The sequence below is a fragment of the Balaenoptera musculus genome, chromosome 5, assembly GCF_009873245.2.
Source record: "Balaenoptera musculus isolate JJ_BM4_2016_0621 chromosome 5, mBalMus1.pri.v3, whole genome shotgun sequence".
NCBI lineage: Eukaryota > Metazoa > Chordata > Mammalia > Artiodactyla > Balaenopteridae > Balaenoptera > Balaenoptera musculus.
The window spans coordinates 127,272,627-127,293,748 of NC_045789.1; the positions used below are offsets into that span (position 1 = coordinate 127,272,627).

The 21,122-nt window shown below is 34.0% G+C and overlaps 1 protein-coding gene across 2 annotated transcripts in view; it reads right to left on the reverse strand.

Moving 5' to 3' along the window:
* The window catches only part of SCLT1 (sodium channel and clathrin linker 1), a 249,843-nt gene that overhangs the window by 155,609 nt on the left and 73,112 nt on the right, over positions 1-21,122 (reverse strand). For both annotated transcript variants that reach the window (XM_036853901.1, XM_036853902.1), the window contains exons 6-8: positions 7,885-8,020; positions 2,906-3,028; positions 558-623 (exon numbers count right to left, since the gene is read on the reverse strand). In XM_036853901.1, the coding sequence (XP_036709796.1) occupies positions 558-623; positions 2,906-3,028; positions 7,885-8,020 (325 nt within the window). The remainder of the gene's footprint in view (positions 1-557; positions 624-2,905; positions 3,029-7,884; positions 8,021-21,122) is intronic.

The window sequence follows — 21,122 nt, forward strand, 5'->3', positions numbered from 1 at the left end:
AAAAGTGAGAGGTGGGGAGAAAGGTAAAGAGCAGAACTGGGAAGGCTAATTGTATTTCTTTGGGGAAAAAATTAAAGGGAAATTTAGGTGTAGCAATTTAGGTGAGTGGTGGTCAATCAACTAACAAATGACTCTTAGTGTTTTATTGTTCTTAAGGATTTGGGTTACCATTTGTCTAAAAGTTCCACCATTCTCAGTGTATACCTAACCATGTTCTAGATGAAATACTAAGAACAAAGCATGAGTCCTACTCTTGAGGAGCTCACAGTCGAGATTATGCTCAGGAAATCTTACCAAGGACTCTAAGAGTATTTTCAGATTAGGATATATTTCAGATAGATGTTAGCTTTAAATCTCTGGAAACTAGTGTGAACCCTCATGTCATGCTGTTGAATGTGAAAGAAAAAGACAGATAAAAAGAAAAGGGTACTGCTTACCTATTTTCATTTCAAGCATTTTTTTCTTGTTGATTTGCCTTAGCAAAAATAAACATTATTACTTATAGTGACAATTTCTAGTTTATATAACAAGTGCATTAAATGGATATTTTCACTTACCATTTCTGTGTTCTCATTAGTAACATGAAGTTGCTTGGTCAGTTGTTGAAAATTGGTCAGCTGATCCTGTAGTAGGAAGAGGGAATACATAAATAGCATTTTGTTTGCAACCCATATTTAAAATTAAACCAAAATCAAGGCTAAAATCATTATGCCTAAATCTAGATGACATCAGTTGTATTTCTTCTCACAAGTACTGTGTGAATTAACAGCTGAAGAAATAAAAAGATAAAAATTTTTTTAATGATTACAAAATTAGATAAGGTGGCAATGTGGAAACTAATGCAGCTATTTATGTTTTATGTGAAATCATTATTTCTAGAAATCAATCCATTAGTAGATAGATATGCTAGAGAGACCTTACCCAATATTGAAAAACCATATTCAAACCTATTCAAAACCTACAGTACAAACCACAGCACAGGAGTTATTGTGCCTTTCCTCCTTCTTTAAAATTCTCATGGCTTGAATGCCCCACAAGTTTTAAATTTTTTGATTATCTGTTATGATCGGATTAAACATCATATGCCAGAGGACAGAATTCAAGATTGATGGATAACTAGGGAAATAAGGACAGAGTATTATTTGTTAAGTCGTATACAAAAACAAACAAACAAACAAACACAAAAAAACCCTAACTGCAGGGACTGCCCTGGTAGTCCAGGGGTTAAGAATCCGCCTTCCAATGCAGGGGACATGGGTTCAATCCCTGGTCGGGGAACTAAGACCCCACTTGCTGAGAGGTACAGCCAAAGAAAAAAAAGGAAAGAAAAAAACCCTAATTGCAAAGTTATAGCATAAGAATGATCTTATTAAAGTGGAAAAAAAACCCCTAAACCCAATGGCTTAGTTGATTGACCTAATGAAGAAACAGCCTTAAAAGAACAAACTTATATTAGAAATGGTTTCCAGATCTCAGAGGTAAGTGTTACTGCACAGACTACATGTGGATTATTTTCAAACCAGGGCATGTACAGAAAAATCATTTTGTAAACTGCAAAGCATCATTAAGTATTATTATGACTTCTTTAGGTAGAAATTCCTAGTTATAGTGATAATAATAGGAACAGTCATAAACTGGAATTTGAAAAGTCTATAAATGAGAGCTGAAGAGAGGCATGATAACCAGTATATTTAAACAGCTGCCTTCTCAAAAATCCACAGGAAAGGAATCAGAATTGGAATTACTCCAGAGATTTCAATATACCTAGCAGAAAAAGAATCAATGGAAAGATAAGGGAGGTAGATTTTCCAATGGAGTGGATGGTCTTGTGAGATAGTTAAGTTCTTGTCAACAGAGGTATAAAGCAAAAGCTATATGTCCACTTTAAAAGAATATAAAATGATTCTTGCTTTGGATAGAAAGAAGTCCTTAATAACCATTAAGAGCCTTCCTATTGTAAAATCCTATTCTGCTTAATTTATGTTAGACAAACTTCACATTTTAGTAAAAGGTCACATTTAAGGTTGTTAACATTTTCCGAATGTTTTCATTTCAGAAGTGTTGTCATCACATTTGAGCAGGCTTCTTTACTGTCCATGGTCTAATGATCAGTCTTTGTCTTTTTTAACCAGGTAAAAAAATCAAGACTATAAAAGTTTTGGAGATCCATTTAAAATTTGAGAACCACTGTACTAATGTATCACGCATCATTTGGAAAAAACACAATTTAAGTGATTCCACATTTTTAGGTTCTTAAAGTACTTCCAATTTTTCACTATCAAAACATTACTGTAATGAATATATTTATTCATATATTTTTATATACTGTTTCTTAGGACAGATTCCTAGAATCTATGTGATGTCACCATCTAATTAATTGGTTAAAGGATATGAACATTTCTAGGGCTCTTACTGCCAAACTGCCCTCCAGAAAGATTTTTACAAATCACACTATTATAGGAGAACAAAATACTCCAAACTAAAAATATTTAGTTAGGTACTTGATATTGTACTAGTGCTACTGGCTCCCAAAGCAACTATACTTGAGATACACAGAACCTTTTGCACCTAATTTTAATTCTGCTTTATCATGCTGTTTAGTAATAATAATGATAAAGATGATAAAAATAATAGGTAGATTTATGATCCATTTACACATAATAATCTTAGAGCTGTTTATTAGCACTAAATACAGCTTTCGTTGCTAATCACATTATAAAATCCTATGTACACTAGGCACTGTTTTGATTATCTTATGTGTTCAAAAGATTTCTAACCACTGAAGATCAATTTACTGCCAACATAAATAACGCAGTAGAGACTTAGGCATTCTTCTCCAAAGCTGAGTTTCTCCAGAATGCAACTTCTTACTGATATACAAGAAAACCATGAAATCCAAGATTACCTTTTGTTTTTGACTTTCAACTACATGAATCTGGGCTTCAGTCATATGTTCCTGGTAAAGTTTCTGTAGTCTCTCCAGCTCCTGAGAAACAGTCTGCCAGAGTTCTACAGCCTGAGTTTTTTCCTATAAAAGAAAAACATTTCAGAACTCATTAAATTATTAGCAGGCTACTGCATAGTACAAATGAATCATGTTCTTTTACAGAATGAGTTCTTGTATATAAAGTCACAAAATAAAAATAGAACTTGTCTAAGATCGTATAGTTGTAATATTTTTGATGATATAAAGTTGTAAATAAAATTATTTAGAGGGACTTCCCTGGTGGCACAGTGGTTAAGAATCTGCCTGCCAATGCAGGTGACGCGGGTTTGAGACCTGGTCCGGGAAGATCCCACATGCCACGGAGTAACTAAGCCCGTGCGCCACAACTACTGAGCCTGACGAGCCAAAACTACTGAAGCCCGCGCACCTGGAGACCGTGCTCCGCAATGGGAGAGGCCACTGCAAATGAGGCGGCCACGCACCACAACGAGGAGTAGTCCCCACTCGCTGCAACTAGAGAAAGCCCGTGTGCAGCAATGAAGACCCAACGCAGACAAAAATAAATAAATAAATAAATTTATTTTAAAAATTATTTAGAGAATAAACCTAAAGATGAAAATTCCTTACTTTGAAATTTTCTCTTTATTCAGATTTAATAGCTAAAATTAAAACCTTTCAATCACTTTCTTGTTCCAGAAAGTGTAAGCCATAGAAATTATTGATGAAAACTGTCCCTGGTAAAATACAAGAGGTTTTTTTCTGACTGAAAAAGTAATAAATGTTTATCATAGAAAATTAGGAAAGTATGGAAAAATAGAGAAGAAAATAAAATTACCTAACATTTTTTAGCACCTGATAATAAATACTGCTAACATCTGTATATAAACATCTTTATGAATGTTGGATGTACTCTTGTTTACAAATGTGATTTGGGGGGGGAGAATTTTGTATTTTTTTTCTTTAAAAAAACTGGGAATCACATAGTGTGCTGTTTGTATTGTCTATTTTTCACCTGGAATTTTATAATGAGAATTTTTTCAGGTCATTAACTATTCTTTCAATATAGTAATTCTCAAAAGTGATATTGGGGACCCTTGAAGACAAAATTTTGTTCATAATAATATGAAGACATTATTTGCCTTTTTCACTCTCATCCTCTCATGAGTGTACAGTACAGTTTTCCAAAGTTTATATGATGTACTGTGTAATGCTGTCATTGCTCTGATGGCTACCAAAATGCACTCTTATGCTCCCATTTGTTTCTAAAAATGTCTTAGTTTTAATTAGTAATATGATAAATACCCCCCCAAAAAAAAACTCTCTGGAGTCCTCAATAATTCTTAAGCACACTGAAGAGGGGTCCTGAAACCAAAAAGGTTGAGAAACTTTAAGCTAGCATATAAAAAGCATTAGTCTCTCTTTTTTTCTTTTTTGCATGTACTTTTTAAAAATTGAAGTATAGCTACCTCAGCAAGCTGTTGACAGAATCAAGAAGAAACCTTCATCTCTTTGTCCCCAAAGCCCAAGCTTCTAAATCCCAGGTCAGAGCTAATTCTCTCAGTTTTAGTAAGTAGGTAAGAAGGTGTAGTGAAAAGATACGCATTTTTGGAACATAATGAGTATACATTTCAAATAAATATACATTTATAAGCTTTAAGGAAACTATTTCTGAGGCATAACATGCATTCAGAAACACACAAATCATCAATTTGTACAGTGAGTGCACCCATGTAACCAGCACCCAGTTCAAGAAAGAGAACATTATTACCAGCAGCTAGAAGCCAGTTGCCCCTTTCTTACAGATACTACAATCCTCCCAAAATAACCTTTATCCTGACTTTTAAAAGTATTGATTAGTTTTACCCAAAACGTATGTAGTTTAAAAATATGTAGACAAAAGCAGAGTCTGGAGTCAGAATCTGGGTTGGATTTCTAATTCTGGCTGAATGACCCTGTACAATTCATTTTATTTCCTTAAGACTGCTTTCTTTTCAATAGAATAGTCATAAAAATGCCTCATAACTCAAAAGACTGCAGTTTCCCAAACGTGCCTGATGGTAAGAAGAAAGCCCAGATTCTCCTAAGCCAGTGGTTCTCAAAGGACTAGTATCAATACCTTAGAACCTGTTAGAAATGTAAATTATTGAGCCATATCCTAGACTTCTTGAATCAAAAACTTGGGGGAGGGGGTGACAATCTTTATTCCAGTAAGCCCTCGGGTGATTATGATACACACCAAAATTTGAGAACCACTGTACTAATGTATCACGCATCATTTGGAAAAAACACAATTTAAGTGATTCCACATTTTTAGGTTCTTAAAGTACTTCCAATTTTTCACTATCAAAACATTACTGTAATGAATATATTTATTCATATATTTTTATATACTGTTTCTTAGGACAGATTCCTAGAATCTATGTGATGTCACCATCTAATTAATTGGTTAAAGGATATGAACATTTCTAGGGCTCTTACTGCCAAACTGCCCTCCAGAAAGATTTTTACAAATCACACTATTATAGGAGAACAAAATACTCCAAACTAAAAATATTTAGTTAGGTACTTGATATTGTACTAGTGCTACTGGCTCCCAAAGCAACTACACTTGAGATACACAGAACCTTTTGCACCTAATTTTAATTCTGCTTTATCATGCTGTTTAGTAATAATAATGATAAAGATGATAAAAATAATAGGTAGATTTATGAACTCACACATGTGTTAGGCATTACCCTATGTGCTTAATGGGGATTCAAAATTTTAATTACCATAAGAACTCCATAAAATAAGAATTATTATAATCTCCATTTATAAATGAAGAAGGTGAAGCACAAAGAAGTTTCCCAGGATCACAGAGCTAGAAAGTAGATTGGGGACCAAACTCAAGAAGTTTGACCAAACTTTTCTTCCAAAAGCTTGTGTGTTTCACAAAAGTAGGAGCCAACATTCTCCACTGTATATGATAAATACTAAGCACCGTGCCTCACATATAATAGACACCGAATAAATATTTGTGGAATGGATGAAGATATTTGACTCTTCTGTTAAATTCTCTAGACTTATTACTTTAATAAAGCATAATATAATAAAGAATTCTCCCTCTTACTCTCAATTTTCTACTATAAATTGTATTTTATTGAGTTTTAAATTTATTCAGTTTGGATTCACCTAGTCTTCACGCACGACACAAAGGGCTTTCAATCTAGTGATGGATACCAAAACAATTGTATGTGTTTTACTAGAACTTAATAATAAATTTAATAAACATGTATGTATAAGTAATATGCAGAATTAACATTTGACATTATTATTTTATGGATTTATTAACATTTTCTATTATTCATACTTTATAATAAATTGCCTAAACTCTCACTCAGTTAAAATTCCATACTTATATACAAAATACATTTCAGATATTGTGGCAAAATTTGTTTTTAACAAATCTCCTTTTTCATTTTTGACTGGTCAAACTTGTACCTCACCAAAGCTTCTGTGAAGTAATGATACAAAATGTAGCAAAAGGTATCAGAAAAATAATATGTACCAAGTAAGATGGAGATGGAGAAAGGCAAAGACAGGAGAAGATAGGAGGAGAAAGAGGTGAGAAACGACAGAACAAGTGTGGTTTAAAAAAAAAAGAACAAAATTTAGCAATACAAATTATAGCAACAACAACAACAAAAAGAAATTATAGCAACAAAAGTACTACAGGGAGATGCTTTTTAGACATAAGATTTGTAGTTTCAAAAAAAGAAAAGAAAACAAAAAACGAATCCTATCTAGTTTTGCACTCTTTTTTCTTTTTATAAATTAAAAAAATTTTTGGATTTATTGAGGTATGACTGACAAATAATCATTGTCTATATTGAAGGTGTACTTTTACATATGGTCTGTCACAATATTTTTCAAGAGTAATAAGAAATGCATATTCTGCCACAGCTTTCAAAAGACATATTTAATACCTTGTTAGAAAGCATTTATAAGTTTACATTAATTTTCATTTATTTATATGTCAACATTAATAAATCCTTTCTGAAATACTAGTCTAGAACAGAGTAAAGAACATGCTTTTCTCATTATTTTTGCCTCTATTATTTTTTTCAAATTCCTTCCCTTTACACATTAAGAAGAATTCAGTGCTACATAATGCTCCTTATCAAGGTAGATACAACCTATCTGATTAACTTAAAACATCACTTTCAAAAGCAAAGAATTCCAAAACCAAATTTCCAAGGAATAAAAAAAATATAACTTTTCATAGATATCTATAAAATCAAAATTGTAATAAAGAATTTCTAATCCCCATTTATAAAATGAAGAAATTGAGGCACACAGGAAGGTAGAAGAATGGGATTAAAATCCATAAAAGATATGAGATACCTAGGATGCAAAATTGTAAATTAAAATAAAATTCCCTTACATATAACCAAAATAATTGTGGTGCTGAAAACAGGATATATACAATATAGCTTCCCAAATATTTCAATTACCATGAAGGAGGAAAAAAGGAGAAAAAGTATAATTCTAAAAGAAGCATAACTTTAGAAAAATATAATTCTATAATCTTTGAAAATTGAAGAAAACTGTATCAAAAGAAAACACAGGAAAATGAAAAATGTAAATTTAGGCAAGTACATAATTGATTCTTTTCTTTAAAAATTTTCTTTGGCATTAAAATATTTTATAACACTTTAAAAATCATGCCAAAAGAATTATGATCCAGTTAAAATATATACATGGCAACTACATTTATAACATACAGGGAGGGCACATATTACAAGCTTTGTTACCTGTTAACTATTTTTCAAACTGTAGAAAATCATTATGCTAACAATTTCAATATTCTGTTATTATCATTCATAAATAATGATTGACTATAGATTTTTTAGAAACTCTGTTTATTTAGGATATAATTCAATACATATACCACTCACTTGATTGGCCAGTTGTAGTTGTTCTTGAAGATTCCTGACTGTTTCATCATCTGTATATATCTCATTTCCCATCTCTGTGCCAAAGGGAATGGCCTCCAATTGCTTTTCAACAGCATCTTTTAATTCACTGTGCAACCTTTGGAACAAACAGTTAACACAACAATAATCTAATTTTGGTAATAGTAATTACTGTTTCAGGTCAACTAAATAAACATTTGGGTCAAAAAATCACTATTTACAAAAAAATCATTTTTAAGTCAACCTCTAAATTTAGAAGTGTTTTAAAACCATTAAATAATGTGCTATAAGAAAAAATACATCACGATTGTGAATGAATTAAATTTGTCATAATTAATTCAAACATACATAATTCAGTTTGTCCTAGGAAGATTTTAATTTTTTAAAGAGGTAAAATTCTGAAATTATACCTTATTAATTGACAAGTCATTCAGAAAAAAATTTTAAATATGATAATTTCATCTAGTTACTTAAATGGAAAGGGAATTTTAAATCTTGTAGAATTACTGTTAATTTCTTCATTGTGTTTCACAAAACTCACCTGATTTCTCACTAGTTCCAGTTTATAAAGCATAGAATAAAATTCTTGATGGTTATGAAATCAAGATTAGAGGCTTTACTTGCCAGCACTTTCTTACATAAGCTTGACCATGAAGCTTAAGACTCTGAAAGCCTTAAATTCAACTTTAACCTTGCATTAAAGTAAATTACAAGTATTTCATGCTTTGAAATTACACCAAAAAAAAAAAAAAAGCATAGAAAGGTTCAACTTAAAAGACTGATTAGGTGTTTATGTCAAAATGATGTACTCCTAGAAGGAAAAATGTTTTTTAATATCAGAAAAACTTAGAAACACTGAATTTATATAATTATAACCAGAAAACATTATTTATAATAAACACATCTCAAAGTAAAAATTTCCCAAAGGAATTGCATCCATCTCTCTAAAATAATTTAAACAGAATTATCTACTAATACTACAATCTCCATTGAAACTAGAAAAACGCAATCTTAAATTTTAAAACATATTTATTGAAAACAAAGTTCATCAAATAAGCCACAAGACAATAACCTCAGGTACCAGTGGGGCAAGGGGAGGGGGGAAAGGCAGTATAGGGATACTGGATTAAGAAATACAAATTATTAGATATAAAATAAGCTAAGAAGATATGTTGTACAACACAGGGAATATAGCCAATATTTTATCATAAGTATAAATGGAGTATAACCTTTAAATATTGTGAATCACTATATTGTACATCTGTAACTTATATAATACTGTACAGCAACTATACTTCAATTAAAAAAAAAAAACTAAACAAAAAAAAGAACCCTTAATAGTTACAGGCATATTGCCTATACCCAAACTGCCTGAATTTGAAACCAGTATCTCATTTCATTAGCTATGTGACTTTGGACAAGTTCCTTAACCTCCTTTGGCCTCAGTTTCCCAATCTGTAAAACGTAAATGTCACCTATTAATATTGCTTATTCTCTTCTGGAATTTTTTTTTTTTAACCGTTCTGTACAGTGTTTCTCTCTTTCTCAGTCTCAGTGGAATTTTCATCTCTCCAAACTTTAACTTTTGGAATTTAGTCCTTGGATGGCTTTCATCAATGTCTTATAGTTTTTGGAACACAGGTCTTGTGCCTCTTTAGGTAGGTTTATTCCTAGCTATTTTATTCTCTTTGATGTGAAGGTAAATTGGGGGTTGTTTCCTTAATTTATCTTTCTGATACTTCATTGTTAGTGTATAGAAATGCAACAGATTTCTGTATGTTAACTTTGTATCCTGAAACTTTACTGAATTCATTAATGAGCTCTAGTTTTCTGGTGGCATCTTTAGGATTTTCTATGTATAGTAGACATTTTACCTCTTCCCTTCTGATTTGGATACCTTTGATTTCTTTTTCTTGTGTGATAGCTGTGGCTAGGTCTTCCAATACTATGTTGAATAAAAGTGGTGAGAGTGGGCATCCTTGTCTTGTACCTAGATTGTACATCTCTAGGTATTTATCTGTTTCTTCTTGGTTCTCCATTTTACTGGTGTATAATTTTTCACAGTAATCTCTTATGATCTTTCATATTTCTGTATTGTCAGTACAGAAATATGAATCTGTAACTTCTCTTTCATTTCTGATTTTATTTGGGTCCTTTCTTTTTCTTAATGAGTCTGGCTAAAGGTTTATCAATTTTGTTTATCTTTTCAAGGAACCAGAGCTTAGTTTCACTGATTTTCTCTATTTTTTAAAAGTCTCTATTACATTTATTTCTGCTCTGATCCTTTTCTTCTACTAACTTTAGGTTTTATTAGTTCTTTTTCTAGTTCCTCTAGGTGTAATGGTAGATTGCTTATTTGAGATTTTTCTTACTTCCTAAGGTAGGCCTATATTGCTAGAAACTTCCCTCTGAGAACAGCTTTTCCTGCTTCCCAAAGCTTTTCCACCATTCTATTTCTATTTTAATTTGACTCCAGGTATTTTTTGACTTCCTGTTTGATTTCTTCAGTGACCCATTGGTTGTTTAGTAGCATATTGCTTAGCCTCTACTGGTTTTTTTTTTTTTTGGTAGTTTTTTCATTGTAATTGATTTCTAGTCTCATAGCATTGTGATTGTAAAAGATGTTTAATATAATTTCAATATTCTTAATTTTACCGAGACTTACTTTGTGGCCTAGTATGTGCTCTATCCTGGAAAATGTTCTGTATGTAGCTGAATGTTTATTCTGTTACTTTTGGGATGGAATGTTTTATACATACATATATATACATAGATGTACATATAAATAAAGTCTATCTGATGTAAGGCTAGTGTTTCCTTATTGATTTTCTGTCTGGATGCATGATCTTCCATTGATGTAAGTTGGGTGTTAAAGTCCCATATTATTATTGTGTAACTCAACACAATTTCTCCCATTATGTCTACTTATATTTGATTTACATATTTAGGTACGCCTAAGTTGGGACATAAATATTTACAATTATTATATATTGTTGGATTGATCCCATTATCATTATGTAATGTCCTTCTCTGTCTCTTGTAACAGTCTTTGTTTTAAACTCTATTTTGTCTGATATAAGAATTGCTATCCCAGCTTTCTTTTTGTTTCCATTTGCATGGAAAACTTCTTTCCATACTCTCACTTTCCATCTCTGTGTCTTTAGATCTAAAGTGAGTCTCTTCTAGGAAGCATATATATAGTTCTTCTTTCTGTATCCATTCAGTCACTCTAAGTCTTTTGACTGGAGCATTTAGTCCAATACATTTAAAATAATTATTGATATGTATGTACTTACTGTCATTTTGTTCACTGTTTTCTGGTTGTTCTTGTGGTTCTCTCTTCTTCCTTTCTTTATTTTGCTCTGTATCCTTGTGATCTGCTGGATGACTACCTTTAGTGTTATAGTTTATAGTTTGGTGTTTAGATTCCTTTTTCTTTTTTGCATATCTATTACAGATTTTTGGTTTGTGGTTATAATGAGGTTCATATATAACTATATTTATAAAGATATATATATATAAAATAAATAATATATATTTTAAATTCATTCATATATGATTATTTTAAGTTGATGATCCCTTAAGATCAAACCATTCTGACAACCCTGCATTTTTAAAATCTCCTGCCATGTTTAATGTTTTTGATACATTTTATAACTTTTTGTGGGGTGTATCCCTTAAATACTTGTTGTGGAAATAGATGCTTTTACTACTTTTGTCTTTTAACCTTCCTACTAGCTTTATAAGTGGATGATCTATTTTACTGTATGTTTGTCTTTACCAATCAGATTTTTCTTTGCACAGTTTTCCTATTTCTAGTTGTAGCCCTTTCCACTTAGAAAAGTCCCTTTAATATCTATTGTAAAGCTGGTTTAGTGGTGCTGAACTCTGTAGCTTTTGCTTGTCTGTAAAACTCTTTATCTCTCCTTCAAATTTGAATGATAGCCTTTCTGAGTAGAGTATTCTTGGTTGGTATGTTCATCAATTTGAATCAATTGTGCCAATCCCTTCTGCTCACAAAGTTGCTGCTGAAAAGTCAATTGATAGCCTTATGGGAGTTCCCCTGTATGCTACTAGTTGCTTTTCCCTTGCTTCTTTTAAGATTCTCTCTTTATCTTTAATATTTGCCATTTTAATTACAATGTGTCTTGGTGTGGACTTCTTTGGATTCATTTTGTTTCGGACTCTCTGTGCTGCCTGGACCTGCATGTCTACTTCCTTTCCCTGGTCAGGAAAGTTTTCAGCTATTATTTCTCCATATAACTCCTCTGCCCTTTTCTCTCTATTTCCTCCTTCTGGAACTCCTATATTTTGAATGTTATTATGCTTCTGGAACTCCTATATTTTGAATGTTATTATGCTTGATGTTGTCCCAGAGGTCTCTTAAACTGCCCTCTTTTTAAAAAACTCTTTTTTCTTTTTTTGTTCAGTTCGGGTGATTTCTTCTACTTTGTCATCCAGTTCACTGATCTGTTCCTCTGTATCATATACTCTACTGTTAATTCCTTCTAGTGTATTTTTTATTTCAGTTATTATCTTCTTCAGCTCTGTTTACTTCTTTATATTTTTTAACTATTTGTTAGAAACTTCTAACTTCTCACTGTGTTCATTCATTCTTCTCCTGAGTTCACTGAGCACCTTTTTTTTTCATAGAAAATTGTTTATTTCACTTATAGTTTCACATTTATCAGCACAGAGTTACACAGTTTTCTCTAAACATTTTCAAGTGTCTGTATTTCTCATTTTGTGATTATTTTACAAACTCAAATATATGTATTTAGTTAATAATAAAGATAACATCAGATCAGTGGAGAAAGGAAAGATGATTAGAAAATAAAACTCTGACAGCTATTTATGAGAAAGCAAATATCTTGAATATAAGGTGAATATGTACTCACATATTCTTTTTTTTTTTTTACAAGACAGGCTTTATCAATTGTGATTTATCTGTATTAAATGTAATCGTATCAAATTTTAGCTTCTGCCAGAGTGAAATTTTTTTTTAAACATCTTTATTGGAGTTTAATTGCTTTACAATAGTGTGTTAGTTTCTGCTGTGTAACAAAGTGAATCAGCTATACATATACATATATCCCCATATCTCCTCCCCCTTGAGTCTCCCTCCCACCCTCCCTATCCCACCCCTCTAGGTGGACACAAAGCACCGAGCTGCAATGAGCATCTTTATTATCATTCTTTTGAACTCTTTATCATGTAAATTGCTTATCTCCACTTGGCTTAGTTCTTCTGGGGTTTTGTCTTCATTTGGAACATATTCCTTCCCTCCTTGTTCTGCCTAATTTTCCATGTTTATTTCTAAGTATTAAGTAGGTCAGTTATGTTTCCAGATGTTGGAGAAGTGGTCTTAAGTAAGAGACAGCCCACATATGGGGCCCAGCAGCACTTGACCCCATATGTGGGCTGTGTGGGCTCTTCTGTATGATGAGGCTGACTACTCTCGGCACACTGGTAGACAAGGCTCATTCCTAGGCTGGTTGGCTGCTATGCCCTGCCTTGCATGGTGGCTGCTGGCCTGCTGGTGGGCAGGCCAGATTTTGGCATTGTTGGATGCACAGGCTGGGAGGTCCTTGGGTAGATGCTGGCCCACTAGCGGGCAGTATTGGGTTCTGGTACAGCTGGTCGCATGACCTGGCAGGGGGGTGGGTCTCAGCCCAGTGGTATACAGATCTAGTTCCCTGGGTGCTGGCTGTGGGACCCAGGGGGTCCAGTGCTGGTGTCAGCCTACTGGTGGGTGGGGCCACATCCTAATGAAGCTGGCTCTGGGGCTCTGGAGATTCTGGGGCTGGTCCTGGCTAGCTGATGGGCAGGGCTGGGTCCTGGTGTGGCTGGCAGCAAGGCCAGGGGTGTTCCAAGGCTGGTTCTGACCTGATGGTGGGTAGAGTTGAGCCCCAGGGTACCTGGGTGTGGGTGTTGGGGAGGCCTGGGGTTGGTTCCGGTCCACTGGTGGGTGGAGCCAGGTCCCTGCAAGGCTGGCTGCTCACCCGGGAGGTCCTGGAACGGGAGCTTCTCTGCTGTTGGGCAGGCAGGCCCCCAGCGCTAGTAGGCTAGAGGGAGGACTCCAAAATGGCACTTGCCAGCACCAGTGTCCTCATGGTAGAATGAACTCCCCAAAATGGCTGTCGCCAATGTCATCAGGAAGAGTCCCAGTTGCCCTGCCTCTCCAGGAGACTCTACGAGATCAGCAAGTGGGTCTTAACAGGCTCCTTCAAATTACTGTCTCAGTTCTGGGACTCAGAGCATGTGAGATTTTATGTATACGCTTTAACAGTGGAGTTTCTGCTTCCTACAGTCCTCTGGCTCTCCCATATGCAAGTCCTGCTGGCTTCCAAAGCCACAAGTTTTGAGGGCCTGTCTTTCTAGTGCAGGACCCTCAGCTTGGGAGCCTGATGTGGAGCTTGGACCCCTTGCTCCTTAGGGAGAACTTCTGTGATTGTGATTATCCTCCCATTTGTGGGTCACCTACCTGAAAGTGTGGGTCTTGACTACATTATGTCTTTGGCCCCTCCTACCCATCTTGTTTTGGTTCTTTCCTTGTATCTTAGGCTGTGAAAAATCTTTTCTGCTAGTCTTCAAGTTATTCTCATTGCTGGCTGCTCTGTAAATAGTTGTAATTTTGGTGTGCCTAGAGGAGGAGGTGAGTTCAGGGTCTTCGTACTCCATCACCTTGGACACACCTTGCAAGGTCATTTTTATAGTCCTGCACTGTCATGCAAAGCAAGGGCCACCTATATGCATCAGTAGTTTATTTTTGTTTTAATATCTGAAGTATTTGGGGTAGGGGTGTTTAATCTTGCAATTTGCAATCCTGCTGTCTCTTGCCTGATGTACCCTAATTCTCCAAATGTTTTATAATTTTGGGTTTAGTTTGCTGTTCTTTTCCTAACCTGTTCAGCAAATTCTTAGAGACCACTGATTTTCAGACTTCTTTTCTAATATATGCACTTAAGAGTATGGATTTCCCTCTAAGAATGGCCTTAACTGCAACCCACAGTTTTTATGCTGTATTTTCACTATCTATCAGTTGAAAATATTCTCCAGCTTTCATGGTTAATTCTTTGACCTATGAGTAATATTTAAAAGCATACTGCTTAATTAGAAACAGCTGGGAATGATTTCTAATACAATTTTCACTGTTAGTAAGGAACAGAATCTGAGTACTTAAAAAATCTGAGAGTTGCTTTCTTTTTTTCCTTTAAATATTTATTTATTTTGGCTGCGCCAGGTCTTAGTTATGGCACACGGGATCTTCGTTGTGGAAGACTGCAGCATGCAGACTTCTTGGTTGCAGCACGCAGACTTCTTAGTTGCAGCATGTGAACTCTTAGTTGCGGCATGCACGTGGGATCTAGTTCCCTGACCAGGGATTGAACCAGGGCCCCCTGCATTGGGAGCGCAGAGTCTTACCCACTGGACCACCAGGGAAGTCCCGAGAGTTACTTTCTGAATTTGTCAACCTTGGAAATGTTTTATGCGTACTTAAAAAGAATATGTATTTTGAAGGTATTAGGTATTTGTCTGTTAAGTAGGTTTGTTAATTGCATGGTTCAAATATTATTTTTTGAGTTTTTCTTTCAATTACTGAGGAGCAATATATGTTTATATTTCCTGCTATCTAGTGGATTTGTCTGTTTTGCCATTCAATGCTATCACTGAATTTTTCTAATCTAGAAAAACAGAAAACTTGAAATTTTCTATTCTGAGGCTTTGTTAACTGGGTACTTGCAAATATTTTTAAAATAAATAAATTTATTTATTTGTTTGTTTATTTATTTTTAGCTGCGTTGGGTCTTCATTGCTGTGTGCAGGTTTTCTCTAGTTGCGGCAAGCGGGGGCTACTCTTTGTTGTGGTGCACAGGCTTCTCATTGCGGTGGCTTCTCCTGTTACGGAGCAAGGGCTCTAGGCGTGCGGGCTTCAGTAGTTGTGGCACGCAGGCTCAGCAGTTGTGGCGCACAGGCTTAGTTGCTCCGCGGCATGTGGGATCTTCCCAGACCAGGGCTTGAACCCACGTCCTCTGCATTGGCAACTGGATTCTTAACCACTGGGCCACCAGGCAAGTCTCTGGGTACTTGCAAATTTAAAACTGTTATATCTTTTATCATTATGAAATATCCTTTTTTATTACTTCATTTTTCTACTCTATTATCTTGGTTGGCAGTTACATGGTTGGCAGTTACATTATCTTGGTTGGCAGTTGGCTTTACTTTTAAAGATTAAAACATGCATCATTGAGTTATCAAACTCTAAAATAAATTAGTATTATATTTCTTTTGGGTAATGCTAGAACCTGAGAATATTTTAACTCCAAATGCCCTTTCCCTAAATTTATGATATTGCTGCCTTATATTTAATTCTCTACAGATATTTTAGAGACATTATTATTGTTTTAGAATAGCTGATGTTCATTAGACTTTCTCCCATGGGCACCATTTCCCATAATTCTAAGCTTTCCTCTGGGATTATTTTCTTTTTGTAGAATATCTTTTTAGGATTTTCTTTAATTTTGCTAATGATAATGCTCTCAATTTCTTTTCATCTGACCTTTCTTCTGATGGATATTTCACTGGGTAAAGAATTCTACATTGACAGTTTTTCTTTCAGCACTTTAAAAATATTCCACTGTCTCCTGATTTCCAGTATTTCTGTTGAGAAGTCAGTTAATATCTTATTGCAGCTAGATAATAAGAAGATAAGCTCTTTCTGCTGTTAAGCTTTTTCTTTTTCTTTGGTTTTCTTTGATTTTATAATAATGTACCTAGGTACAGTACTTTTGTATTATCCTGCTTACGATGCATGGTGTGTTCTTAATCTGTGGATTGATGTCTCTCTGTCCTCTCTTTCTGGGACTCAAGCTATATGACTTTTAGCTGTTTTCATTATTTCCCATATGTCTCTTACTATTTATTTATTTATTTATTTATTTATTTCTGCATTTTCTATCCCCTTCTCTCTCTGACCTTCATTCTGAATATTTTCTTCTGACTTGGGTTGCATTCCATTAATTCTCTCTTCAGTTATGTCTGATTTCCGTTATTACTGCAATTTTCAGTTCTAGAATTTCTATTTGGTTCTTTAAGAGTTTTTAGTTCTCTTATAGAAATTCTCAAAATTGTGTCTTATTTCATTGAACATAGTGCATAGTTATTTTAAAGACCAAACCGTGGATCTGCTTCTATTGTATACTATTTTTTTATGATTTTTTAACCATGCTGTCTTCAATCTTCCCATTACCAGTTCTTTTTACGCCAGATATGAGCCAGATATCACAAGTAAAAAAGTACAGAGATATTCTGAGGCCTAGCAATGATGTTATCTTCCTCTAAAAGTCTTCCTTTTCTTTTTTCAGGTGGGGAGGGGTATTATCAATCCCTGATCATGTCATTTATAACATCATGTTGTATCAAACATCAGAGTCATGTTTTAGATCTTTTCAGGACTAGTCTAACTTGGGGGAGTCACTCTTACTTCAAAGCCTGGATGTTCCTGAGCCACCTACCCTCAAGTTTGATGGGCCTGAATTTCAATTTTTATTTCTCTAGCTCCATGAATTCGTTTCAAGCTCTGCTCAGTTTTCAACCTCTCTTCACCTCTTCTGACATTGGGAGATATATTTAAGGGAAAGTAACCCAAAATGCAGGCTCATATCCCTGGATTTCTTTCTTTTCTTGGTCTTTACCCTACAATTCTACACTGAATCCAATTCACTTTAAACAAATTTGATTTTTGTCAAATTTTTGTCAAGATTTTCTAGTTTTTGTCCAGATTCTCTAGTTTTCTCAGAAGGAGTCTGTTGCCATCACTGTAAACAAAACTATCTAACTTATTTTCAGTTAATTAAAAATGTTCTGAGTACTAGTTTGGCTGCATCTCACTAGTTTGATATGCTATTTATTTTATGCAGTTTTTAATTTTAGCTTTCCTCTTTATCTCAGTAGTTGAAAATGTAGTTAGAAGAAATTCTTTACACTCACTTCTTGTTATTTCTAATTTATTTTGGTGTGATTTATGTTTAATTTGTATGTATGCATGTGGTTTGGAGGGTCTGCAGCCCATGTCTATGTAAATGTTTCATGGGTCTTGAAAAACACAGTATATTCCTGTTGATTCATATATGAGTAGTATAAACAGAAAAATATACACACATATACTCAAACTTGTTCTTTACTCTTTATATCTTTTACATTCCTGTTTATTTTTGCCCTTGTTTTCTTTGAAATATAATTTAGCTGCAATAATATATTTATAAATACTAAGTAAATACATGTTATCTAATTCTCCAAAGATCTTAGCAGTATAATTGAGAAAATAAAGCCATTTAAGTACTGCAAAGGTTTAAGGAATTAGTCTTCTTCAAAGCATTATTTTTTATGTATGGTTAACAAATCTTGAAAATTAGATATCAATAATTTTAGTAAGTTCAACAAACATTTGAAGAGATATTATGTACAGGATAGTAAGATAGTTCTGGTCCTAGCTGTATTTATTCAAATATATAATCAAGTCAAAACGTAAGAACTGTAAGAAAATAAAGAGGAGAAAGTTCCATCATATTTGGTTGGCTTCATAGTAAGAGGAGAAATGAAGAGAAATCATACAAACCTTTGTAGAAGTAAATAGCGTTACCCTTATTAATAACATTAGTAGCACCACATTTCTCTGCATAGGTGCTTTATCTGCAGTCACCATCAACTAGCTGATCTCTATTTTCTAGTGCAAATGTTAAAAAAAAGTCAATCTTATTGGTTTAGTTAATTGCAGAACTGTTTTGCTGAGAGAAATGATATACAGACCACAATTAGGAAGCTGGACAATCAGGAAGTGGCTATACCAACTGCTGGTTCTAGGATCACACCTCTTTAGCTGAGATCCTGGTGTCAGGAAGTTACTGCCAGAGCTATTGCCTGCAGGAACACCCTGACTTAGCTCTGACAGAAGCAGCTGCCAGAATTATTGGTTCTAGAGCCACTCTACACTTGTTAGATTCTCATCCACAAAAATAGATTCTCATACACAGCTTCTCCTCCTACTTATCTCCTAATTTAGGTCTCTTACATGTGTTTATCATTAGCAGAACCTAATTCCTACCCTGAACTAGTTTTTAGTTTTCCAGCCTTTGCAGTACAAGAAGGTATACAAAAAGGAGGTTGGAACAGATGTTAAGCCAATCTACTATACCTGCCACAAACTATTATTATAATTGTACAGTTTAATTAAATGTGACCCAAAGTGAAAAAAATAAAAATACAAAAGAGCTGGGGTTTTTTTCTATGAAACCTAAACTGAATATGAAAGGCTCAGTAAAGATGAGTTGTTAAATAGCTGCTGTTGAATTAGAGGTAGGTGAAATAATTATAAAATGTCAGAAAATTTATAAAATCACAGAGGATCAAAAGGAGATCAAAAGGATCTCTAAGTTCTCACTCTTCCAAAGAAACTGAAACTGGAAATTATAAAGAATGAATTATCTTTATGGTTTATGTATAAAAGACAACAAAGAACTACAATTAGTAGGCTTACTCAAAGTAACCATCTTAGGCATTATATAAAAAAGATTAAATAAGTGCACATTTACATTAAGTCAAAGTCAAAAAATTTTAAAGTATTCTATGCATGTCTTATGATTCTCCACTTCATTGCCTCTTTCAATCTGCAGACCATCTATTAATCTAGAAAGAAAGAGGGTTTGTACTATATTTTATGCTAGGTACAATGTAGTAAATCAAAAAAGTAACAGTGTTTCTGACCTCTTCCTGTTGACTATTTCATTGGATAAGATATATCGGATAAAAAGTCTTTAAGAAAATAAATATTATCCTAAAATATAATATGATGCTTTACATTACTACATATCTATGCCTTTTAAGTTGTTACTTATGGTTTTTATTATTTTTCTATCTTACCACTTGCAGTATTACTTCAAAAGATATTTAACAAGCACTTAACTATAACCATAAAAATATATAAACAATAAAACTGAAATCTAGTCCAAATCTCTCATTTCATAGATTAAGAAACTGAGATCCAAACGTATGGACACTAAGGGGTGAAAGCAGGGTTGGGGGGGATGAATTGGGAGATTGGGATTGACATATATACACTAATATGTATAAAATAGATAACTAATAAAAAAAAGACTTATTTAAGTAATAGAAGACATGAAACAGATTTGAATTCTTGTTTTAATGATATAATGTACATATACATAAGCAAGTGTTTGCAATCCAAAGTAAAAGTAATAAATGCCCTAACCAAGGTATAAAAATACTATAATGGAAAGTGCAAAGATTTTTCAGAAAAGATCATATTTAAATCGGTTCCTAAGAATGTGTATAAGTTTAATGTATAGAGATGTGGGTGGTTTTCTCAGGCTGTTGGAAAATGTGAGCAGACAGAATGCTAAGAAAGTATGAGTGTTTGGAGAAATAAAGAATAATTTGCATGGAGGAAAAAAAAAAAAGAAACTGAGTTCCACCTCCTACACTGTTGGTGGGAATGTAAGTTGGTACAGCCACTATGGAAAACAGTATGGAGGTTCCTCAGAAAACTAAAAATAGAATGAACCATATGATCCACAATCCCACTCCTGAGAATATACCCAGACAAAACTATAATTCAAAAAGATACATGCACCCCTATGTTGATAGCAGCACTATTCACAATAGCCAAAACATGGAAACAACCTAAATGTCCATCAACAGATGAATGAATAAAGAAGATGTAGTACATATATACAGTGGAATACTACTCAGCCATAAAAAATAATGAAATAATGCCATTTGCAGCAACATGGATGCAACCAGAGATTATGATACTAAGTGAAGTAAGTCAGAAAGAGAAAGACAAATACCATATGACATCACTTATATGTGGAATCTAAAATATGGCACAAATGAACCTATCTACAAAACAGAAACAGACTCATAGATGTAGAGAACAGACTTGTGGTTGCCAAGGGGGAGGGGGGAAAGAGAGGGATAGACTGGGAGTTCGGGGTTGGCAGATGCAAACTATTACACTTAGAGTGGATAAACAACAAGGTTCTAATGTATAGCACAGGGAACTATATTCAATATCCTGTGATAAACCATACTGGAAAATAATATACGAAAAAGGAATGTATATATGTGTAAAACCGAGTCTCTTTGCTGTACAGCAGAGATCGGCACAACATTGTAAATCAACTACACTTCAGTAAAAAAAA